Source organism: Cydia strobilella, chromosome 19 (genome assembly GCF_947568885.1).
Source record: "Cydia strobilella chromosome 19, ilCydStro3.1, whole genome shotgun sequence".
NCBI lineage: Eukaryota > Metazoa > Arthropoda > Insecta > Lepidoptera > Tortricidae > Cydia > Cydia strobilella.
In genome coordinates this window covers 10,232,655-10,259,139 of record NC_086059.1, presented here as the reverse complement: position 1 = coordinate 10,259,139, position 26,485 = coordinate 10,232,655, and the positions used below count along the sequence as shown (strand labels likewise).

At 40.0% G+C, this 26,485-nt stretch overlaps 2 protein-coding genes across 2 annotated transcripts in view; one reads left to right on the top strand and one right to left on the bottom strand.

Moving 5' to 3' along the window:
- The window catches only part of LOC134750252 (unconventional myosin-XVIIIa), a 260,728-nt gene that overhangs the window by 173,229 nt on the left and 61,014 nt on the right, over positions 1-26,485 (top strand). The gene's annotated exons all lie outside the window — the stretch shown is intronic.
- LOC134750309 (uncharacterized) lies at positions 18,834-23,243 on the bottom strand. The gene is made up of 4 exons (XM_063685473.1): positions 22,932-23,243; positions 22,623-22,837; positions 21,751-22,505; positions 18,834-18,848 (listed from the first exon to the last, which is right to left on the bottom strand). Exons 2-4 carry the CDS (start codon positions 22,762-22,764, stop codon positions 18,834-18,836), a joined length of 912 nt encoding a protein of 303 aa, XP_063541543.1. The 5' UTR covers positions 22,765-22,837; positions 22,932-23,243.

The window sequence follows — 26,485 nt, the reverse complement described above, 5'->3', positions numbered from 1 at the left end:
TAGTATACTATCACACACATTTACATAAGTAAATATTTTAGACTAGCTGAGAATTCAGATTCGACACTACTTTTTCTGGTAAGTCGTGGCCACGATGAGGCGTCCGTCGGTAGTAGAGGCGGACACAGCTCTTCGTACGATTTCCCGCCATCTCTCCTTATTGGTAGACTATCTGGCACAATCAGGTACGCGGTTTCAAACAGCGGATTTTACTTGGTCAGTCCAGCGCAGTAAAAACCTACCGCGCGATCTGCCCGCGCAGCATGGTTCCCCTATCACTAAGTCCGTCACTTTCGCACTCACATACTTGTTAGAACGTGACAGGCATGGTGATAAGCGTGTGATAAGCGTACCGTGCTACGACCCGGTGTACGTATATCCCTAGCTATGATCGCTACAAAGCTAAAATGCCTACAATGTAAGAGATGCGCTAACGCATTCATCCCATAAATCTTCGTCAACGACGCCTACCCGTTCGCTCTCATTTGAATTGCATTTGAAATTGTTACGAAGTATTGCTTACGGGAAACCATAATTCATTGAAATAAAGGATGGACTGGTGAATATTAGTTCAGTGCTAGTACACTCAGGCACAGTGAAAACAGGTTACTTTATGTTAAAGTCATAGAATTTTTGAGAAGACCTGGTATGCTTTTAGTTTCAAATAATCCTTGATAGTCTGATATTCTTATAACTGAAATATTAAAATATAATTGAAGTTGTAATATTGTATTTGACGTGTTTATTTAGTGTATGCTAACAAACTTTTTTTCTTTGTTACAGGTAAGTTAACATTTTCTAATGGACCTCCACAACTGTGTCTACTATTAAATAAGCCTTCAGGTATCATTTTCATGTATTTACTATATAAATGCTATCTATAATAATATAGATTATTCAATAAGTATCATTATGTTTTGTGTTTACCATAGGTAAACCTAATACCTATTCGCGAAGACAGCGCATAAAGAAGCTCATACTGAAGTTACCCGATCTTATCTAACAGACCAAACCGCTGTTTCAGTCTCGGCCGATGCCTAAGCCCCATTAGTTTTCCAACCGGACTGAAATTTTATACTTATTGATCCAAACTGTGCTAATACGGCTCTAATCGCTATCGTGTATCTCATTTCCTGGAGTTATAAAATTTAATTGAAAATGTTACCATGTTTACGAATTAAGACGGACATGTTGCAAAGATTCTTGGGTACTTGATGCTTGTGATTGTGAAGATATTACTCTATAAGAAAATGACACGTACAAATATCATGTTTACTATAAAGTGTACAGTTTGTAACTGCCCATATTTTTCAATATATAACTTGAAATCTGCTTAATGTCAAAAAATTATTACTGTGTAAAATGTAAACCGTTCAGGCGTTCAATCCGGTGAACTTATTGACTTAATATAATTTATTAAAAGACACACTTGATTTCTTATGATATAGTTGAAATACAATACCTACAACTATAATATTGATACCTACAGCAAGTTTCATATAAAAGTTTAAATAGGTAACATTTCTAGCCCCCACAAAATCAGAATATCATGAATTGAATCTTACTTTGGATACGTTTTGGAATTTGAAACCTTTTTGGCAATTCTATCACGTTTGCACGCAACCGCCGAAGAGTCTTAACACAATATTGCTACCTGTTGAGTGTATTTCCATCCCATTGTAGTTCCGATCACGTCACAATCTTCATTCATGCTTATATTCGTAGACGGACCTTAATTTAAGGTTAACCAACTTAACTAAAACTTAATATCGATTATAATATAATCTAATGTGCTTTTTAGTAATTTCAAATTATTTATGCAGAAAATGCTATCCATATTAAAATCCTGAATGTAATATTTTTATTGAATCGTTCGTATTTCTGTGTGTTTTTTTTTCTATTGTAAAATGTATTAACAAGGCTTATTAATTGATGTTTCAAACGCTCGATACCAGCTCGCTTGCAAGTTGCAGTTGTATTACGCGTATTTGTTAGTACGATTGCCTTCTATTAGTAGTACCGCCCGCTGTCGTTGACCGGTCGCGCTGTGTTATTCAAATGAGCCTCGTGTATACAGACTCTTCATTGAAAATTTGCATATGTTTAACACTCGCTTGTTAACAGTTCTTTGGGAACATTGTACAGCAACACACCTATTGACCATAGGTAGGTCCTATGTCGTTGCAATAAGGTTTTAAATGGTCAGTGGTGACGGTGGTAGGTTCAACTACTTACTTGCCCTCTTTCTAAGCGATGACTGAGCTTGAACTTGGGCACAAGTCAACTAAAAGAAGGTACTTGTCAGGGCGTTATTAATATTCGTAGTTTAAAAAGACAGAATTCTTAAGTGTTTGTTTAGTGCAGGTTTGTTAAAGGCAACCATTTTGTAAATATTTCAAAGTAGAAGTGTTTCTTAAAATATGGTTGCCCTCTACTGAGATATTAATTACCTTGAAGAAAACCAATGAAACTAGTAATTAATATAAAACATTTATACCCTGTGAAACCTCTTAAGTGGACACTTAAATGGATACTAATTTCCAGTATTTTCACATTTATTAAACAGGTGTCGCGTATATATCTATGTATTCAATTTATCTTGGACTTTCCCGTTAATGGTTTTTCTCGTTAGTGAAAGGTCGTAGGTACGTCTATCTTAAATTAGTTTGAAGGGATGCTAGTGGACAGCGTGAAATGTGTTTACGCTCAATTAGGTACGTCTTTCGCTTACTTATATATGAGACAAATAAATTACAAAGTCAAGATTAAGCTTTGATAAAATGAATTTTATTGACAACCCATATTGGCCCATTGGATCGCATCCTCCAGGAGTCCAGACCATAAACTAGTTTTAGGCATATATGGGTTAAGTCAGTGTGTGTAAGGCGATTTCTGTAATCTTAATTATATAACATATACATAATATTATGTATGCAAATTCTCAGCTTCATTGGAAACCGGGAAGTGAGTCAAATTTAACTTGCAAGATGTGATTACAGACAACGGGACAGGTGAAACTAAAAAAAATCTTGTAAAAATAGAAAAAAACCTCAAAAGGTTACATATACTCTTAAAATAAATAAATATTATAGGACATTATCACATTATCACACAAATTGACTAAGCCCCACAGTAACCTCAATAAGGCTTGTGTTGTGGATACTTAGATGTGAATACTAGTGACCTTCCTCGACTTCGCACGGGTAAACCTTAACAAATTATACACCTAAACCTTCCTCTAGAATTACTCTATTGATGAAAATCCTTTCAGTAGTTTTTGAGTTTATCGCGATATTTTATTATTTTAGTTTTTTTTTAAACTACTTAAAACAACCATATCAAACAACCTTAACTGAGAAACCACTGACTAATGAATAGCTACAGTAGCTAGCATGTACTATTTGTTTTTATAATTTCATTAATTACCAATATTAGTCATGGTTTTTGTCATAAAATTACAAGCATGAAAAAAACCGTCCAAACCGTCTACTTGTATATGTGACGTTTTCAAGCAAAAGGTATCACTTTGTCGCTTACCTTACCTTACCTTACCTACCTACCTTAATACCTTTTGATTGAAAACGACACATATAACAAAACCACATAATTTACACAAGTTATGGGCCGAGAATCGAATGAACTTCTAAAAACCCGTGAGAAAGGTTTTTTAATATTACTTCTGTATAGCATAACAAAAGAAGGAAATCGTAGGCGGTAATAATTTATTTTAAATTGGATAAAAAGCGATATTTAATTATCACGGCTAAGGTTATAATTGCTCTTATCATTTTAAGCTTTAAGTCTCACCTTTAGTTACTCGCAACTTGAAAAGAGTTAGGGCTTAATATTTTTCAAATGAATGTATTTGTGTGTATTTAGGCACACTTAGCAATCCTCATAGCTTGATTTAGTGTCGTTTGATTCGTCTCAGTTAGGGACTCACTTACCATCGGTTATTAAAAAAACTTTAAACAAGAAGGCTTTAATTTATCTCATATCATAGACAAGCAAGCCTCATCTCATATCAGATACCGATGGCAAGGGTATTAAGCTAATAGAGATAACAGATACTGTAGGTAAGTTAAGATTTAAGATCAAGATACACTTACTGGATTTAACTGGAAACCAGTTTTTGTTTCAAATGTATTTATTTATACATATGGCTCGTGGGGCTCGTGCACCTTCGCCAGGGAAATCGGCAAAAGTGCACTTTCGAGATGCCGCGCCTCGCACGGCGCCTGCCGGTAAAATGTCGCACGCGCACGACAGAAAGTTTGCTATTGCGAATGCTTTGGTGTCGCGTCACGACTCGGAAGTCTTTTATGGTGGAAAATGTTTTGTTTTTCAAACGTATTATGTATTTTACTACCTTGCAAACCTTGTTACTACTGCTAAATCCTGCTACCTACAACAATCAGTTCGAAATTAATACAAGTTGTGGGTATGAATAAAGAAATTATCTATCTATCTAAGTTTCATGTGATTTTAATGCGTTGCGTTCACGTGAAATATTAACGAACCTGTGAAACCAATTCGTTTTTACGGAACCTCAATATGGAAAGTGCACTTGATTTATCAATGCCCCGCAATTTTATAAATCGAACTTGTTTTTCAGCATTATTTAGCTGTATAAAAAGCGGCGATGGCCGAGTGGCGTGAAGTCCGACTTTCAATCCGGAGGTCGCGGGTTCAAATCCTGGCTCGTACCAATGAGTTTTTCGGAACTTGTGTACGGAATATCATTTGATATTTACCACTAGCTTTTCGGTGAAGGAAAACATCGTGAGGAAACCTGCATACATCCGCGAAGGAATTCAAAGGTGTAGGTGAAGTCTCCAACCCGCTTTGGGCCAGCAAAGCAGCTCTCATGCGCGAGAAAGTTTGGACTGTAGCCCAAACTTTCTCGCGCATGAGAGGAGGCCTGTGCCCAGCAGTGGGACCTATATAGGCTGAATTATTATTATTAGCTCTATAATCTGAATGAATGAGTGACGCCAGCAGCATCTTAGCGGCACTTTTCATTGCCATGGTTTTTCATCGGCTCGATTCATCACTTTCGTTAAGTGAAAACCGTGCGAACCTTTGTCGCTCCGCACTGCAATTTGCAACAAAAACTTTTTTAACAAAAAAACTCATACAGGATGGTCCAGATTTTAATTTTTTGAGAACACCATATTCTGTTAAAATTATATGGATATTGGGTTAGGGGCATGGAACACTGCGTCTGATTCGCACGTCGCACCGAAGTTTGAGCGAGACAACGCTATATGCGTATTATAGCGACATCCCGCTTGCACGTCGAAGCGACATGTGAATCGGACGCAGTTTGCCATGCCCCTATAACATGGCACAAAACGCCTTAGGATATGTGTATAGGATTTACACATTTTTTTATTAATGAAATAATTGACGGCTGCAGTGTCGGTTTAGTACAATATTTTTTTTTTACTGAAAGATATCGACAAAAGAGATTCGTTAAATTAAACATATCCCTTTCATTGCAGTTCACTCGAAAAGGTTATAGACCGCGAGCCAGGCGCAAATTTCGTCAGTCATCGCCTCCCGGGCGAAAACTCGTATAGCGGTTGACGGCTATGTATGATGAACCCTCGTGAACGTCAGCTGCCGCTCCGTTGGTGGGTTGAGGAATGGCAGCAAATAAAGTCTATAAAATTTAAATAAAGTCTATAATAAATGACAAATAAAAGTACAGGAGTAGAAACACACAAAAATCTTACAAGTTTCAAATCTGTTGCCATTTCCTATACCATCCTGTATGAATAACGGTATCGACTAATTACTTAGATAAATGGGTTCGTATCATCTACCACAGGCGGTGATTAGAAAGTAACATTTCTTGCTTCATGTCTTTCGTATATTACGGAGAGTGTTAAGTAACTGATATTGACACGAGCAACACAATTCACTGACCTTTGTTATATCTTAACTCGGTGCAATAAGGTATACGTTTGACCAGTTCAATGTAATAGTATTACTAAGTACTTGACAAAGCTCTTTGGAGGAACAACAGAATAAGATTACAAAATCATGACTCGTTAGAAAGAGGAGTGCTGTCATGAATACTGCTTATGAGATCAAGCACATGCGTTTGAGTATCTGAGTCATCGATTGTGTATGCAAAGCTTCAGGAGTTGCGTTTCCACCAGAGATGCGCGAGGATGCGTATTGCGGAGCGAGGGATGTGTTTGTCATAAATGACTAATAGAAACACTTCATTTACCTATCCCTGCTAAGCGCAGCTCGTCGTAAGGATGTGTGCGAGGAATGTTATAATATCGAGAATGTGTAAAAAGTCCGTTACACACCCTCGCTGTCGCTACGCATTCTCGCACCTCGCACATCTCTGGAAAAAATCGCAACGTCCCACATCCTCGCTACAGTCGCTACGCATCCTCACACCGTTCAGAAACGCTGCCTAAACATAAAATAAATGAAACGCGACTTCAAATAACAGGCCCTTGTATTATCACGCTGACAATTGTCACCTCAAGCCAGTTAATTAGCTTCATGCTTGAATTTTTTGGAAAAAGTAATTCGATTCTACTTCCCGCGAGATTCAAATGTTTCTAATAAACCTACTATCTATTGTGCCCCAGAAATTTATAAATTGCGAAAATAAATGTGGCACATGCACCGCAAGTAAAAACGCCCCACACGAAAACCCACTGACCCACGAGAAAAAATTTGACGTTAGGCCCTTACGCCGTAAAATAATGCTCTTTTTATTTATTATAACATGAGGATTAATGAGAAATCTAATCAGTGAGCTTAATTTGTGTGATTTTGTATATTACGTTTAAACAATCCAAAATTTGCAAATTACACATTTTTGCAATAATTTCGTATTGTTGAACGTGTTTATTGAACAAGCAATGTAAAAAATTGTTTATGCATATAGCTCAATGTGATCGTTATAATAAGTTTTCATTATGCCAAATTACCTTTCAAGCATTTCCTCTTTTTCACCTTCAGGGACCACTCGACGCAAGCGTTACAATTTAGTATAACAAATTAAACAACTTCCTTACAAAAACCTTTACTATATCGGTCTCCAAAATGTGGTTCTTTAGAGTGTCAAAGTGAATGTTTACCCCTGTTGAATGCAATCGTTTCCTGGCTTCCCTTACATAGTTGACAACTTCTAGAGACCCATTACCGTGGCGCTGCGCCTGCGACTCTGAACTCTGAGCAAACAAGCCGGCCCTTCGCGCTACTAATATTTGTACACGGTCCTGAGGCACTGTGTACAGTGCATGTCACCTCTTCAGTTTTACAAACTAACAGACTCGTTCTGAGAGTGAACTTTTTTAAACTTTTTCACTCTGTTTTTCAGCACACAAATATGGTAGAGGCATAAAAAATATCATAATTTCGATGTAAAATGTGTTAAGTTTTTTATACTGTTAATGCCATTGCACCCAATGGTAACTATCTAACAACCTATCGCGGAGCCTACATACATACTACTGCTGCGCTTCATAGAACAGCCTAAATAAAATAATTGTAACATGACAACGTCTTTGCACAACAGACATATTTAATTGAATTGAATTTATTTATTTACATTTATAAGCATTACAGTTTAACCAAATCGCTTATAAACTAGCTATTACAAACTACGGTAGCATTTACAAAAACAAATACACACATTGAAACACAATTAATTATTTACAAAAATAGTACATACATATAGGGTTATTAAATAAATTAAATTAATTACATTAAAATCCCCGGGCCCGGGGGACAGGGACGCCACACCGATAATATATGAAAAACAAACTAGCGCAGATCAATTTTTAACTCTTCTAAAGGCATTTATTTACAAGTAGTTCTGTAATGCATAGGCGATGCCGCTATTATAAGAAGGAGTGTTTCTATTTTAGAACATCAATACGCAATTAGTGGCAATAGATCATAGTCAGCTCCCAAAAGCTTTGTTACAAATTGCCTACCAACTACCATTGAACTTTCATGTGTATACGAAACGTTACATATCTCGGTCTTCGTTATTCTGGTGACTGTATTGTCGTTCGTGTCTGTTTCTTAAATAAGGCTATGTAACATTTAAAACGTCTTAACTCATACAGTTTATCTACAAGTATCTGTCGTTATTTATGAAAAGGGTATACAGGAAGTCGAGGCAAGTTAGTTAGAAGTGTTTGAATTTGAACAGCGCAGCGTTCACTCCGACCTGTTACAATCCTTTGTAAATTAAAGTTATTCTTATCGAAGTGAACAATGTTGCGTGTTTAAACAGAAGTATGGAACAAGCACTCCTTACACAAGTTAGACTAACTGTATTTGTAGCTGTCGATGTGGGCAAACTATCCGTTTCTCCTTTGACTTTTAATGTACGAAATAGAAATGTTAGTTTTGTAAATACGAATTTGTTTACAAAACCCAGCAATGTAGCAATAATTGTGAATCTACTGTAAACATACATTAATGAGCTGAAAAAACGTTAGTATTTCTAATATGTATCCGTTCAAAAGTATATTTAATTTGAAATTAAGTACCACGATTTTTTATTTTGAACATGGCATGTGACCTAGGGATTGCAGTCCGACAAAATGGTTTCCGCATAACTTTGCTTACAGCTCTACACCAAGCTGGACGTTGCAATGCAGTTGTTGTTGAAGAAAGAGTTGCTGGAAGTTGGCTCTTACCAAAGATTGGAATAATCGAGTTATAATAAGAATATCCTTCATGGGTATGGTATAACACCCTTATCAATGAGAGTAACGTACGTAAATCTGTAATATAAATATTACCTTGTGGCGTCAATACCTATCATCTTCATCTTCCTCGCGTTATCCCGGCTTTTTGCCACGGCTCATGGGAGCCTGGGGTCCGCTTGGCAACTAATCCCGAGAATTAGCGTAGGCACTAGTTTTTACGAAAAGGACTGCCATCTCACCTTCTAACCCAGAGGGGAAATTAGGCCTTGTTGGAATTAGTCCGGTTTCCTCACAGTGTTTTCCTTCACCGAAAAGCGACTGGTATAAATATCAAATGATATTTCGTACATAAGTTCCAAAACATTCATTGATACGAGCCGGGGTTTGAACCCGCGACCTCTGGATTGAAAGTCGCACGCTCTTACCGCTAGGCCACTAGCGCTTAAATACCTATTAGTTCTCATTCTCATACACCAAAACGCTCACATTGCTCATTCCTATTTCTACTCGGTAACCATATTATCAATTGATAAACGAGACGTCTCCACTCAACGATGTAGTGACAGAGTTCAAATCTATCAAGGCGTTCGGTCCCCAGATGGTTAACAATTGCCTACGATGCTGAGATTGACAGATACTAGTAGCAATTTGCGAGTTCAATTGGTTTGTTTGGTTTTATTATCATTATCACTAATTAGTGATGTGATAATCAAGCCAAATGTTACAACGTCTTACAACAGGTTCTAAAATTCAAACTTACTTGTATACCTATACAATATATCTTCGTTCTCTGATTCGTTCGATCACAAATTGCTTCTTGCCTCAATTTAAATAGCACACAGTACTTACCAGTAGAGGGATTAGTGGGAGATAAGCAGTTGACTCACTGACATACTTTAAGCTACCTGGAAAACGTCTTCAAATGACAAGAGGCAATTAACATTTAAATTTACCTAATCAGTTATCGTCAACTTAAAACTTTTTTTGTACCCATCCTTACTTAAATGACTTAAACTATGTATTAAACAGTAGACATTAATGACTAACATTAGCTTTTTTATTTATTTAATCTTTTTATCACAAAAAAGGTCTTAAGATGCAGTGCATTTTCTACTAGCCAACTTTCGGGCTGGTCATTAGTTAGATTCTTGTTAGCTGTTGAATATCAAAATTATAACTCTTCTTTTGGTATTGTTCATCTTCACGGGTCCATTGGATATGATTGCCCCTGACACATGCTTTAAACTGTTTAAAGCATGCAAATTAGCGCACGTGTCCGTCTGACTCTGTTCAACTCAATTAAGCCATCGCGACACGTCACGCTCCTAATGGATGTCTTCATTCAACTAAGACGTAATCTACACTCTGGAGCTTTTTTACCCTCGTGAGTCCCCGCGTACTGGTGTAAGTACATATTCAATTCGAATCTTGAACTCTTACAGAAATAAAAGAAAGATCCTACCAAATTCAATAAAACCGGCCAAGTGCGAGTCGGACTCGCGCACGAAGGGTTCCGTACCATTACGGAAAAAAACAGCAAAAAAAATCACGTTTGTTGTATGGGAGCCCCATTTAAATATTTATATTATTCTGTTTTTAGTATTTGTTGTTATAGCGGCAACAGAAATACATCATCTGTGAAAATTTCAACTGTCTAGCTATCACGGTTGATGAGATACCGCTATAACAACAAATACTAAAAAGTACGGAACCCTCGGTGGGCGAGTACGACTCGCACTTGTCCGTTTTTTTTCTTTATCCTAATGGTTTAAATCTATTTATAGCTTTAAATATCAATGTATGTATATGATTGAAATCTTGTGATTGTTGAGTTGCAATTTGGTATGTTTCTGTAATTTCGATGGCAATACAATATCAGGGGGCCTAGTCAAGATGACAATCGTTGATAGAGAACGCCAACCGAAACTTAAATCGGAATGGGAATGTGGCTATAGGAACTCCGCGACGCAAAATCTTAACCTTAACCACATAATATTCCAACTAGGGAAAAAATCAAATTATTTTATGAATTTTTTTTTTAGTAGTTACACTACTATATTATAAATTATAAACTGAAATAGATATCATATACTAAAGAAAAGAGTTGGAGCTAGAGTTGGTCAAAGGCGCCTAGCCTTTCAAAACAGATAGAATACACCAGAGAATTTGGGACGGTCTAGTGGTCAGGACGTTAGCCGCGTAAGCTGAAGACGCGGGTTTGATTCCGGCCTCAGCCACTTTTTCTTTAGGTTATGATATCTATTTCCGTTTATAACACATACATTTTATTTATTTTAGGCTTATTTGAAATATCTCGAGGAGTAACTGATAGATCATATGCAAAGGAAAGGCAATGTCATGTACAAAATCGTGAAACAACAATTTTTCGAAGGTGTTTGTTATGTTCTTTTAAAAATATGTTACGTTCATTTGAAAATATTTAACTAGCCAAGTACTACCTACTTAATACTTATTTTTTAAATTTTAATGCCTTTTTAGTCCTTATTTAGATGGTATGCACATAGCTTTAAGGAACAGCAATTTCGCGGTTAATCTAAAATGACAAGTAACGCCCGTAGCGACACTAGCGACTACATCATTGCTCTAATTGTTCCATTGTCTTTATGTCAGCCTACTCTGGATTTCGAACTGTGTCTTGTAGAGAATTGTCGTGACATTCCCTATTTTACGTGGTCAAATTTGCGTAGAACTAGTAGAGTGGCGGCCATTTTTAAGTTTTTCAATGCTTTTATGAATTATTTCGTGACTTTGCTTCATCAATCTCCTCGTCAATAAGTAACGCATCATTGAAATGTGAGTACAGGAGCCCAATGCATTAATTAACATCAAATTATGTCTTTTTTAATTACTAACTTTAAAGTTTAGAAATGCGTAATATCATGTTACATGTTAGTTCAAAATAACTGCTACGTTTGATGTTAACAGGATAACCGTGTTGATGGAATCGGGTTGCGATGTTAATGCACTAACTGACAGTTTGATTATTTTTCCGACCTCATTAGTTGGCTAGCATGAATCCTTACGCGGCAAGTAGGTTACCTAGATAGCGCTTTGATGTGTGTATCGGGATCGGTGCGGACATAAAATAAACATTAACGATTTTATGTTCGAAAAAAGAACAGCTGGTAACATGATACTTTATCAGTTAACGCCGTTTAGACCTTATAATATTTTATTAAGAACATAACGCAGTCAATTAGTATTATGTATGAAAAACAAATCTCCCCGTTAGTGAAAGAAAAGTTTTATAGCAGAAAAGGGACGTGGACTGAAACTTTTTGTTGGGCGATTGAACATATGATTTAATGCGATTATTTTTTGAAACTTTTGTCCTTTGTGGGGACACTTTTTTATTATTGATATTGTAAATTTATGTTTAATGTGACATTAGTGTTAGTATACTAAAATGATTTTAAAACGGGTCACTCACATATTATTAAGTCGAATAGCTCGACATGTTTCGATCCAATTTACGAGGATCCTCTTTACGGAGCAACGACAACGACACGCCTTCACTGGTCGAGGGCGCGCCGTATGTGTGTGTGTGTATAAATTGGATCGAAAATCGAAACATGACGAGCTATTCGACTTAATAGCACGTGAGTGACCCGTTTTAAAATAATTTTTATGTTTGAGTCTTACGGGAGTTTCATAGTTAAAATTAGTGTTAGTGTTTACTACCTGTATAAGTATTTAGGCGAAATCATTATTTACGATCAAGACTAATCATTTTTTTAAATGTATGTAAGTGATATATTATTCGCTGGTACTTATTAATTTAAATTATATGAAACGTGCCTCCATTTATCTACCTATATTCCCTTTTCTTGAATATTCACGGAAAATATAAGATTAGGGCCTTGTCGTACTACTTCGTCTTCGTAATAAATTATAAATTAATCGTCAGCTTTATGTCGCGTTTTATGAGGGTGCGTTTAAACTGCCTGTATAATTTTCACTTAATACCGTAAATTGATTGGCCGCCGCTCTGTACGGCTCGAGAATATTAACTAAGTAAAGGCACTAAAATGACACAATGCAACTCTATTTAAACATGGCTATCGTAAAACATTGTAAAAAATTTCGAGCAGAGTTTTTAGGTAGATATAATAATTATACATGTAGGTGTTTATATACACAGATGAACTCCAGTTAGGCGGTAATGCATATGTTATTATACTATTCTAAGAAAACACCTATTCTCTCGCATAGCTGACAGTAAAGTGCTTTATTAGCTAGAATACGACAGCATTTTTTGTTTACAAGCAAACAAGTGCATTGCATCAATAGCTATGGCAGTCACGTCTTAGCGGCTGAAGTGACATTGACTTTCTTGTCTCGGGACTGATAGCGGCGCAGCCAGCCTGCGCCTGCGTCGGCACATGTCGGCCGCTCGCTGCCTCGCGCGCGCGCATCCACGCTGCGACCGCCCGCGTGCCGGGCCCGCGCCATGCCCGCAGTGAAAGTATTCAACATATTCGGCGGACAGAAGCCGTCCGAGAAACATCCACCCGCTAAGGGGGCGATGCAAAAATTCTACAGGACATTCTCAGTCGGCAACGAAGCTTCCGAAACTAAAGGCAAAGTGACCGCCATTGCCGCGTGCCTCGAGAAAAAAATCAGTGAACCCGCAGTGAAACTTAACAGTGATAATGTGCAAAAGTTTTTAGCTAAAATCAACGTTAATGAGACTTTTGTGAGTTTGCCCGATAAACCGCAACACCACGCTTACGAAAATGTAAACATTGCCGGCGGAAGTGTACCGCGGGAAGAGAAACTACTCGACGAGACTAAAGGATACTGTTCAATCTATGAAAATATCACTGTACTTGGTAAGGTTGCTGCTTCGAGGGCTGCACAAAAAGAGGCAGATATAAACGCCGAATCAAAACTTAATAAAGCTCTTGAATCTTTCGATAAAATATTATCCGAATTTTCAACAAGCACATCGGAATTTACTGTGAATAAAACCGAATTCATTCCACCAAAATTGCAAAAATCGAAAACCTGTAGCATCATAGAATCTCGCTGTATTCTAAAACAGTCTAACTCCGATCCTCAAAGTGACAGAAAGAAACGAAACACTGTTTCACGAAATAATTCTATAGATAAAACCACCAGTCTCTGGAATCTTGATGACATGAAAGGAAAAGAATTAACAGCTCCTCTCATGCCGCTAACTCCGACACCTACAGACAAGATGAACCCAGATAAGTATGCCACTTATAAAATATCATCTAAAAACTTGTCTCGGACGAACGGCAATCAAACCGAAGAGTTGAAAAAACTGGATGTTAAAACAAGAATATTGAAGAAAACGTTGTCTAACCCGCCGTCGACTCCCGTTCCGGTTTTATCAAAGACAAAGCCAGTAACAAAAAATGTCGTCAAAAAAGTGAGTGACCCAAAGAAAACAAAACCTAAGGTATACACAGATAATGGATCGACAAACACGAAAGCAAGTTTAGAACGGAGAGAGCCACCCAAATCCCAAATGCTTAAGGCTAAAAGTGTCTGGGAAATAGGGAACGAGTCTATGGTTTCATCGAACTTAGAACGAACCAAGTCGACCACTTCTATCGCGGGCTCTCCCAGCAAGATCCCGGTGATCAGGAGTCAGATGCCGCACAACAAGTTTAGCAGTACAAGGGCGCTATTTTCTCCCACTCCGGTTGATCTAAATAATATAGACCAGGCCAGAGAGTGTGCTCAGAAAAAGAAGGTAAATGCGCCTCGAAAAATTACTGACAAACCTGATATAATTAAACAAGTAAAACAAAAGTCTTCACTCAATCTCAAGTCGGACGTGAAGCGACAACAACTCGATAAAGCAAAAAAAGATGACAAAAAAGTTCTTTCAGCTTCGACTCCGTCTATACGAGATTATACGGATGAAATAAGCTCGATGCGCGCTAAACTGCAGCAAAGAAAAATAAATAACAAAAGAGACATCGTCACAGTAATGCCGGAGCTCAAACGAAATGGAAATGAACCGGATGAAATTGATTCGACACTATCACCTGTCAAGTCCATCGTAAAAAAATTAGAGCTCAAGACTGCTATGGAATCAAAGGCGGAACCGGCACAGTTTATCAACTGTAAGGTGATCCCTGTCGTGCACAAGGAGTTGTGCGTGGCCAACACGACTTTTCATAACCACTTGAGCACACTCGTCGGCCGGCAAATCAAGTATACGGAATCCAGAGATGACATAAAATCCGTGCAAGTTGACAATATAGTTCCAAAACACGCAGAGGAAAAGATATCGGACTCTAACTCGGACTGCAGCGACGACTCCGGTCACGTTTCCAACGATGCCGCGAACGATAACGACTCAGCTTTCGATAACGTGCACGACATCAGCCCTGTGCGCACCGATATTGACGAAGTGGATTGCAAAATTTTCGATGGTCCTAAACAGTTCAGGATAGATGTGTCCGAGAATGCGAGGAGCGTGTGTCCCGTGGTGGGCCGCTTCGGGCGCGGCATCGAGGTCGCTAGCGGTACCCGAGGCACCAATGCTCCGAAAGTGGACGAACAGGTACGCGACGCTGTTTACATACAGATACTTACAACAACAAATTGCAGGTTGTCTATGAGATGCTGGAGCTATTGCTACCACCGGCATTAGCTCAAATATCCGCTGCCGATAACATATATATCAAACCCATTAAACGGGTGTAACTTGATACCTACACAACTCTAAAGCTGTTTGTACTGATCGAACTTAAACTATCGTGAGACATATTTCAAAATATTTAAATAAGTACGGTACAATACGGATGTCGCCAAAAGCGACTAAAAATAATAGTCAGTAAAAACCGTACTTATCTAAATATTCTGTTTGTACTGTTTTATATTAAAGACGCATACAGGTCATCGACACCATGCCTACCTGTTTTGATTTTACTAAATACTTAATTTTAACTAATAACATACTTAGCACGTTAAATATATTCAAGCCAAAAATGCAGACGTGCAAGCGCATCGATGAATAACCTTACCATGTAGCTATTTAAATTTAACCATCTGTCTGAATTTCAAATTAGTGGGTCCTTTCACATACCTACATGAATTACCATTAATTTATTAACACGACACGCGTAAATCATTCGATATTTATTATTCGCGACTCATAAAACCAATGATCATAATTCGTGAATAAAATAAAAGTTCCCGAAAGGCAATTTCGCGGAGTCACCTAACATTACCATAACAAATTATAAACGGTTTGCATAATTTAGCTTCCGTTCTTGAGTATTGAAAGCTTATCCATTCAGTTCTGAACGGTTTTAAGTAAATAAATAACAACAGAAATTATGTAATAGTTGCGGGCGGTAATTCTCCGTAACCTAGGATTCGAAATATTTGCCAGTCGAGTGCTTAATTTACATAAGAGGAAAATTGATTGCACTGCGTCCCGTTGTCGTTATGTAATTATCTGATGTTTTAAACACGTTCTTTCAGACGTTATGTCAAGGAATAACGTAATGTTTAAAGATCTTAATAAGTTGCATAACTTAAACGAGCCCATTACTTGGGCCCTGATTGGTGCTCAAAAACGTCCGTGCGGTACATATTTGGGAGATAATGCCCGAACTGCGCTTGGGCAATTTATCGCATACGAGACAGGCGACAGGTGCACCGCAGGGGTCATTATTTCGGCGCTTTATATTCGCTCTTACTTTCACCGAATGGTTTTAAGTCTTTATTTTGTGTCGTCTGATGTGGTTTGTGGCGCTCCAGATTATGTGAGCGCTCTTTGTTGTGGAAATGCTGATTTCTTCATTCATAATTACAAATTTATAGTTGCGCAATCATTGAAGATTAACCAGCCTTTTCTGCATCCGTGTGTCCATCTCCTTTCAGTCTAAACACTGCTTTCCAAGATTGAAATGCAGATCTCACCCTCTGCTACGTGCTGGACTGCAAGTAAATCACCTGTCACTTTCCGTTTTTACTTTCTCACTTCGCGATGTCACAGCAAATATTACGTGCACCGTGCTATAGAGGAAACTTGCAATATTATCTATATGAATATTTATACTACGACTACAATACATGTTGTTTACAGCGTTTACAACGGCGTTATTTTCACCGCATTGCATTATTCGTTGAACACTTGCGTATAAAGTAAGTAATGAAAGGAGTCTTTACTGATATTATTTGACTTTCTACTCGCTGGTTGGTTTTACTGCCTGTTTGTAAATCAATTAGCGTCTCGCCGCTACATTTATAACTTGCAAATTGGTAATGGAATCGTTGTATTAACATTTTGAAGATGAAGATATTCAGTTTCCTTAAACAGCGAAACGCTAGTATGTTGTCAGTAACATTTGAACCAAACACTGTCGTGATCTGTGTGCAGCACATTTTCCAGAATAGCGTCTTCGTATCGTAAGAGGATTATCAATGTGCCTACACATTTAAAAAATAACAGGACAGGAAAGTGGCGGGTTAACTTAATAATCGTTACTCGGGACATTTAAAGAAGTAATTAAAACTTAGCGCTGGTAATTAAGATGGATAATGCTTCTATCCAAAACCCATGGGCGGGGCCGTGTGTTTAGATTAAAATAAATGCTCTACGTTCGTGCTTGTCTTAAAACACCATGTTACATAAGTGATGAAATGCCTTTAATTGCATTACATAACGAAGATAAATGCCCGATACGCCCTCAGGCGTACGTTTCGACTCATCGACTTTGCACTGCATGCATCGAGAAGAAGAATTTAGCAATTCCAATTCAATACACAATTCCCATTTGCATTTCTTTCAATATACCAAGTCACGTGTTTGATTTCGTACAAATTCGCTCTCGGACATAAATTAGACAATAGCCACGTATGCTTCGCGTCGATTCTTCGTATGATATGCTTATCACGCACGAGCTTTCTCGCGCAATGTTGCGGGGAAAGCCATATCCTTACGATTTACGATGAAGCTTTATATTTACTTGTAGCATGTTATTTAGTTACACATATTGCTATTTAGTTAATTAATTCAGCTTCCAACTACTTTATAACGTGGCTCAGTATTTCCAGTAATTTGCCATCTGCGACTTTGCAATTGATTAAACTGTCCTACGAACTACTCTGATAGAGTCTTATTACCTATAGTAAATATATTTATACAGACTTACATAAATAGATTGTTTTTACTATCGTCGGCACAACGTCTGGTTTCTTTTAACCGCAAATTATCAATAATATTTTTCCAATTAAGGCTCGTATCTGTTGAGTTGCATTATAAGATGCAGAACAAGTTTAGCGAGTATATTATTAAAATCTGTGTCTTGTTTGCGGCGTCTATATGACTGTCTTGTCTGACTTGTTTCTTTGTTTTGTATTTGGTCAACTCATCTTGTAAAATGGTGGAGAAGTAAGCTTAATGCGGTCCAGATACTATCAGTTCTAATGAACCACTTCGAAATATGAACATTACTATGAACAGAGTGCAGTTAGTTTTTTTAATGAAATGGTGTGAGAATTGGAATGCAACGAAGGCATGGCAATATTATTAAAGTCATGATGGTATACTGATGCTGTTTGGCACGTATAACGATGTTAAGAAGGCAGTAAGTTAGGTTCATTGTGATGTTATGATAGAAAACACATGATTTGCATTATCATTGAAACTTATAGGTACGTATGCCGCTAGTTACGACTTACTTAGGCATACCTAATTTAATGCTCATTAACATGGAACGTGTACTATAATGCATAAAGTTGATAAAATAATTGTAAATAGTTCTAGAATCCATGTTTGACACAATAAGAAACGTACAGGTAAAAAGAGCTTAAAATGTAATATTGACCTAACAATAGATGTGTACCTCAGTCCAAATCGCACTTGGTTATAATATGTTGAACAAGAAAGTTACCCTGCGCTATCTTCTGGCTGTTAATAGTAGTCTCGTAACGTGTTTTACTTTTAGCAGCACGGTTACACGGTAAACACGTAATTATACTCATTGAAAAGAATATCGATCGGCCGTCACTCATCTCTTGCAGACCAATTCGGACGTACACACCGACAGAGTCATATTTGAATCATGTTATTTAGTTATCGTGCGTCTCGCCCGCGCCAATACATGTACGGATAAGTACGAACTAAATGCACGATAGCTGAATAACATCAGGTGTTATTAGGATATCAGTGTACGTTCGAATTGGCCTTTTGATCTATCCGTTGGTGCTGGTCTATTGTGAAGGTACTACTTATATATCACTTAAAGCTGCTAACTTGTAAAAACTCGCTCAAATATAGATTTTAATACCTAAGCTACAAGATGCAAATTGCAATAACAGTTTTAGTATGTTATTGAACATGTCAGCGTGCAGATTTGTACATTTTGTTGTATTGTCTAGTGGGGAAAGTTGTTACATCTTACATGGCGAGCTTCCAATTTCTCGATAATTACCGACTTTTGTTATTGAGATTATTATGAAAGTTGTACGCGTATAATTTACATATAAGTATTTCATTTTATTAAAATTAATACGGATGTATGAACAATACTCCTATAGGTTTTTAAAGACCGGACCGGTACCAAAAATTAATATGGGCATAATAATAAGCAATTTAGTTGGCACGTTCCAAAAAAAAACTTTCTTTTACATATGGATGTCCAGTAATTGTTGTAGTAAAAAACACACCTATAGTTAGTTAGTTAGTTTTGCTGGGCATTTTCCGCAACTCGACATCCAATGTGCCTATTTTGCGTGAAACGAGGTAGCGCTACTCTAACCACCCCAGCTCCTCCACGAAGCCTAGCAAGGTCTTCAGGTTGCTAGTAGCTTCCTTTAGTGTGCATGGATTTCCTAGGTATTTGCTCCTATATACTTCTACCTGTTTACAGTCTAGGAGAATATGTTTTGTTGTTTCTTCTTCTGCCATGCACGCTCTGCACATGGGGCTGTCCGTTTTACCCATAATATGTAGGTGTTTGTTTAGTGTGTTATGTCCTGTTATTAATCCTACTATTTTACGTAGTTGGCTTCTTGGTGTTTTCAGTAATATTTTGGTAAGTTTGTGGTTCAGTTCCGGTAGAATTTCTTTGGTTTGCCTGCATGTCTTCATTTCATTCCAGTACTTGTTGTGCAGTTGTCTGTGATGTTGTTCTAGCTGGTTGTGTATGTAGGATATTGGTAGAGGCATAATTGGCTCGGGTCCATATGCCGGTGTTTCTGAACCTTTCCTGGCCAGTTCATCCGCTGCATCGTTTCCTCTTGATCCACTATGCCCCTTTATCCATTGTACTCTTACTTTGTTGCCTTCTTTGCTCACTTCAGTGAGGCTCCGATGGCATTCAAGTATAAGCTCTGAGGTAAGTTTGTCGCTGCATAGCGCTTGTAGTACCGATTTACTGTCTGACAGTATTAGTATGGTTTCGTGTTTCACTTGTCGTCTTGTAATAGCATTGCAAGCTTCTATTATTCCTACACATTCAGCTTGGAATACCGTATTGTGTTCACCAAGGGGTTTTGTGATGTGAATGTTCAGGTCCTCTGAGAAGACACCACATCCTGTCCCTTCGTTTGTTTTTGAGCCATCTGTGAATATTCTTAGGTTTGTTTGGTTTAGTCCTTCTTTCGGATCTTCTGTTAAGGATATGGCGTAATCTTTCCAGAAGATCATAGTTTTTGGTATTTTGTCGATAGGCGCTTCCAGCATGGGCATTTTTGAGATCGTATTTTCATAGATCTTCTTGTGCGATGAGCTGAAAGATGTCCATAGGTTTAGATTCTTCAAACGAAGAGCTGTGGCAGCCGCTTCTTTCTGTATGTACATGTGTAGTGGCAGGAGTCCTAGCATTATTTCTAGAGCTGCAGTCGGAGTAGTTCTCATGCAGCCCGTTGCAGCCACACATGCTAGTCTTTGTGTTTTATTTAGTTTGTCTATTACTGTGGTTAGCTGGGTGCGGGGCCACCATACAACCGCGCCGTAGCTGATCATTGGCATTATTACCATTTTGTACAGCCATAGTATAATGTGAGGGGCAAGTCCCCATCTTTTGCCTACCATCCTCCGGCATTGCCAAAAGGCTACTGTTGCTTTGTTCAGTTTGTTGTCCAGGTGTTTGTTCCAGTTCAGTTTATCGTCCAGGATTATGCCTAGGTACTTTACATCCTTTGAAAGTGTCAGTTTTGTGCCAAAAAGTGTTGGCATTTCGTATGTACCCAGTTTTCGTTTATGGGTGAAGAGAATTGTGTCGGTCTTTTTTGGGTTTACCGATAGGTCATTCTCCTTGCACCATTTCTCTACTATCTTCAGTGCTGTCTGTGTGAGATCGCACAGTGTGTTTATTACTAGGCCGCTGATTAGTATTACTAAGTCATCTGCGTACCCTATGGTCATAAAATGTTTGTTGTTTAGTTTTGTTATCAAATCGTTTACAACCAGGTTCCAAAGCAATGGTGAGAGTACTCCTCCCTGGGGGCATCCTCTCATGACTAGTGCCTGGTGATTTTGATTTTCTGTTAGTCTTATTATTCTCTGTCTTAGCATGTTCATTATCCATTCGATTATGAGCGGGTTGGTTCCATGTCTATGTAATGCTTGTTGAATGCTGCTGAAATTGGTCTTGTCAAAGGCTCCCTCTATGTCGATGAAGGTGCCTAGACAGGAGTTTTTCCTCGCCAACGCATTCTCTATGTTGCTTACTACAGCGTGGAGAGCTGAGTCAGTTGATTTACCTTGACTGTAGGCGTGTTGGTTTGGATGAATTTCTATGTTTTTTAGAGCCGTGTCCTTCAGCTCTCTGTCACATAGTCTTTCTAGTGTTTTTAGCATGAAGGACGTAAGGCTGATTGGTCTGAAAGACTTAGGATCTGAATAATCGGTTTTTCCTGGTTTTGGTAGGAAAATCACTTTCACTTCCCTCCATTTCTGTGGTATATATCTAAAGGCTATACAGCTGCACAGTAGATTGGATAAATGTTTTATTAATGTATGTCCTCCCCACTTTAGTAGGGCTGGGTAGATTCCGTCCGTTCCCGGCGATTTAAAGTTATCGAAACTATTTACCGCCCAGGTCGTTTTGCTATGTTCTGTTATGCGTTCTGCTGTCTTCCATTCTCTTTCAGTTGGATTGTAGTTCATTGTATGTTGTTCTGGGTCTTGCTCATTTACTACCTTGCATCCTGGGAAGTGGGTCTCAACCAGTAGCCTTTCTGTCTCCGCTGGGCTGCTGGTGGTGCTATTATCCTGTCTCCTCAGGGTGCCCAGTAGTTGCCTTGGTTGGTCTGCAAGGATTTTCCTTGTTCTGTTTGCCTGTGTTACATTGGATATGTTGTCGCAGAAATTCCGCCATGTGGCTGATTTTCTGTATCTTAGCCTTTTCTTATAGTCTGTTTTAGCTGTTTTGTACTTATCCCAGTCCTCTTCAGCTCTTGTGTTCATTGCTCTGTTAAGTAACCTTCTCATTTTTGTTCTCATTCGGTCCAACTCCGGTCCCCACCAGCTGTTGTTGTTACTGCTTTTTCCTCTAGCTGATAAGGTCGATAGTGGACATGTGTTTTCGTAGCTATCGGTAATGTTTTTAATAAGTAAGTTTACCTGTTCCTCCAACTCCTTTGTATTGCTAGGTCTGTCTGTGTGTGTGTTATTGTCTAGTTTACCTTCCAGAAGTTCCTTGTACGCCGGTATGTCCGTGCGTCTCGGGTTTCTTCTAGTTGTGGTAGTGTGTGTGTCGGCTGTCAGGTCGTACCGAATCCATCTGTGGTCGGAGCAGGATAGCTCATCCGACACGTGCCAGTTGGATATGTGTTGAGCTGCCAGTCCTGTGCTTAGAGTAATGTCAATTATAGTATTGCATCTACGAGTGACAAAGGTTGGTTTGGATCCTGTGTTTAATATATCTAGGTTAGTTGACATAAGGTATTCAACAATATCGTTACCTCTTTTGTTGTTGGTTTCCATTCCCCATAGGTTGTGATGGCCGTTGCAGTCTGCAGATATGACCAGCTCGAGCCTTTCTCGTTCGCAGTAGCGTATGAGGTTGTTCATCTCCACTGGAGGTGGTTCGTCCTCCGCCGCCATGTAGGTGGACGCCAGGACTATCTCCGGTAGACTTGAGTTTTGTGTTCTGAGGAGTTTTATGGCACACACGTCTCTGGAACAGAATTGAGTTAGTGGTTGTGCCATTATGTTACGGGATATGTATATACAGGATCTTGGTTTGTAATGTGTATTATAAACTAAATTACCTCCGGTGTTACAAAGGCCGTTTATGCGTGTGTTCCTGATCCACGGCTCTTGAATCAGGGCTATGGATGTTGGGTTAACCTCCAGCCATCTTCGAAGTTGAGCCGTTGCAGATTCGCTGTGCTGGAGGTTAACCTGAAGGACCTTACAGTGGGAAGGCGCCATCGGGGGGTGTCCCTTCCGCCCTTCCCTTTAGGTCCAGGAGACTGATCCCCTTCGGTAGTCCATCCTCATCCTCCGAGTCCAGCAAAATGCCTTCCTCTATGTCTGAGGTGTGTTCGTTTGCGACATCGGTGTCCATGGCAGAGGGGGTATTCTTTGGTGATGATGTTGCGTTTTTTGCGGGTTTGTCCTCCCCTCCGTCTGTGTTCGCCTCTGTTGCGTTCTTCTCTGGTGGGGAATCTCTGAAGCGTCCTCCGCTGTGTTGGAAACGAATGTAGACTGTCCCACATAGGTAGTTCAGTCTCCTTCCCTTTTCCATCACTGTAGGGACAACGTCTTCAGGTATTCCCACCAGGAGTAGGGTACAGGCCCTTTTCTTAAGGGGGATCGCCTGGTGTAGTGTCCACTTCCTCACCATGGCCCACGGGTTCTGGAAGTTGAGGACCCTTCCTACCTTGGTGAGGTTGTCTTCCAGGGACGGGATCAGAATACCGCACCTTGTGTTCCGGACCATCTCGTCCTCCCTCTTCCCAACGAGACGGTCTCCGTTCTGAAGGGTGGCCGACTCCAACCATTTCATCAGCCACGCCTTGGTGTTCGCGTCCTGGCACCACAGCTTCAGGTACCCATCCACTAAACTGGGTCTACCTGAGAACGCTGGGGCCTCCGCTACGGTGTCCAGATCGGTTTCTATGGCTGCCTGGAAGATGGCATCCCCGATCTTCTTCTCCACATCTGCTGCGTCTTGCTGCGTCAGTCTGCCCGTGCGATCGTTGGTGATCGCCACCGTCAGGTCTGTCGCTGCTGCCGCCGCATAGGAGGAGGGTGGTTCTTTGTTGCCCGAGGCGTCCGTCCGCTGTTTTTTGTGGTCGCCTCTTGGGGATATGGTTTCGTCCAGGCGTGCCCTCTTGGCTTTCCCTTCTGGTTTGTTCTTAGCCTGGGTTTGTTCCGCAGGGGTCGTCGCTCCTTCGGCCCGTCCTTCCGGGGCGTCAACCTCCTGTTTGTCTCCAGAGGGGCGGCTTTCTGCTTCTCTTCGCTTTTGGAGCCGCTGCCTCTTCCTCTGCGAAAGTTTTTTCCGCATAGGTGCGTCTTCTTCGGTCTGGGCAGGCTTCCCTCTTGGTTTGCACCTGATCTCCCAGCCAGGATCTATGACCTGCTTTGAGGGTTCAACAGATGTCGTCCCACTCTCCGCCGCCATCGTTTTTTCCGTCGAGGGTCCAGCTGTTGAAAGTTCCATCGTCTCTGGCTTAGTCACCTGGGCCGGGGTTCCGATAGGTACCCCGGCTTTCAGTGGCCTCTCCAGCTTCGATGGCTCCTTCTCGGCCTTCCCACTCTCTGTTAGTTTCGCCCCCCTTAGTGCTTCAGCATTTGCCGTCTCATCTAAGGAGGTCGTTCGTTTTGTTTGTTTTTTTTTAAAAGATTTTATTTTGTTGCTCTCCATATAGTTCCCACGAGTAGCTAGGGATATAAGGGTCAGTACTACGCAGAGCCCCGCTTGCGTAGACAAGGCTATATACAACGGGTTTCGCCCGGTACCCGAGGCCTATCGTTCGCGACTGAGCGCCCTCTCAGCCATGCATCCATCGGCACGATGAGTTACACCTTGGATTAGGGTTTTTGAGTCGAGGTTGTCTCCTCCAGGAGGGGGTTAAAGGGGGGTTAGGGGAAGTGTAAGGAGAAGTGACACGGGAAATTTTGACAGGAGATGACAGGAAATGACTTTTTGGAGCATGGGATTTAAAGCCTGGTTCACACCTGTCCTCCGCGCCGCGCCGCGCCGCGCCGCGGCGCACACCGGCCCCACACACCCAAACGCGATCGCGCCCACATCTGTCCGACGCAGCGTGCATCAGACAAATGCGAACGCAACCACACCAAATGCACGAGACCGATACGCGCCACGACACAACACAACACGACACGTCAGACAAATGTGAACCCGGCTTAAGACAGGAAATCTAGGGTAAAGCGGGATTTACATTACGAGACCAGCGGCGCGAAACCAATGCCGCGGCAGGAGTTCCACCAACAATCCCACGCGCAGCCCAAACACCCTTCGCAATACATGCATTAATTACGAAATGCATGCATTATGAAGGAATCAAAATCACACGTGCAACCGTTGGCAAAAACCACCGCCACTACACTAATCCCACGCCACCAATCCCGCAATGCAAATCCCGCTTCAGGAAAAAGGAACACCTGGCGGGTGGGGATGCCACATCTCTTGGCGTGGCCCACACCAGGCGAGGCCCTCATACTCTGCTACTAGTGGTCCGGGGTATGTTGGTAAACATAGCGACGCCCGTACGACCACTAGCATTGCCCGGGGGGGACGACTGGGACGTGTATGATGGACTTGAGGAGTTGGCCAATAGCCCAGCGTCGCATACCTGGGCGTACCTACTCCCCCTCCCCCCCAAAAACACACCTATAAAACTTTTGTCAAATTTATAACATTCCTAGTGTACGTACACAGACATGTCCACAGCACTAGGTATAAGCAATAGACGACAACATAATAGTAAAGCTCGGGACACACTTATCCCACGTACGCAACGTATGCAATGCATTATGACATCTGAACCCTGAAATTTATATGCTCAGAAACATACTTGTCATACGCAACGCAACGTATGTTTCTAGGCATACAACTTTCACGGTTCAGATTGTCATAATGCATTGCATACGTTGCGTACGTGGGATAAGTGTGTCCCTGCCTTAATGTTTAACGCTAGCGATGATATAGCTTCCTTTTTTATTTTTACTATATTATACCTACACTGTTGCATCAAGTTTTTTCTTAGTGTTTATTTCAAGAATAATATAAGAACAACAAAGTTAGCACTAATTAAACACAAGAGGTTTTAGGGACAAAGCAAGCTATTAAATAAATTAATACAAGTATTTTTAAATGGCTATAACATTGTACATGCATGTGTTAAAGGTAATAAAATTTATGTCTCAATCATTCTCTATTATCCACATTATTTACGACTGTAAGTACTCCAATTTTACCACGACACGCAAGCGTTCAAGATCAATTGTAGTTATGACTTTGACATTAGCAACCTAGATTTCATCTTAAAATTGCAGCCGCAGGTGTCGGGCCGCTTTGCACCGACTACCCCACAAACTTGCTCGAGTTTCCGTCAAACGATATATCAACTTCCTACACGTCACTGTTTTCAGTTTAACTGTTTCAAAATTTGGACTCTATTCTGTACAGGGCTCGGTTACTTTTTGCTATTTCTTATAGAAACATACGAGGTAGGGTGAGTTACTAACTGAGTGCGCTCACTCGCTCGCCGAGTATGGCGAAGTGATTTGTAATATACGAGGAAACTGACAACTTTCTTCCGCTCTACAACTGAATGTGGTTTAGATTTATCGT

Coding starts and splice junctions, on each gene's coding strand:
- LOC134750309 (XM_063685473.1), bottom strand. CDS start 22,764: ATGGCGGCGGAGGACGAACCACCTCCAGTGGAGATGAACAACCTCATA. Junction 22,506..22,622: donor GGAAACCAACAACAAAAGAG/GTAACGATATTG, acceptor CTCTAAGCACAG/GACTGGCAGCTCAACACATA.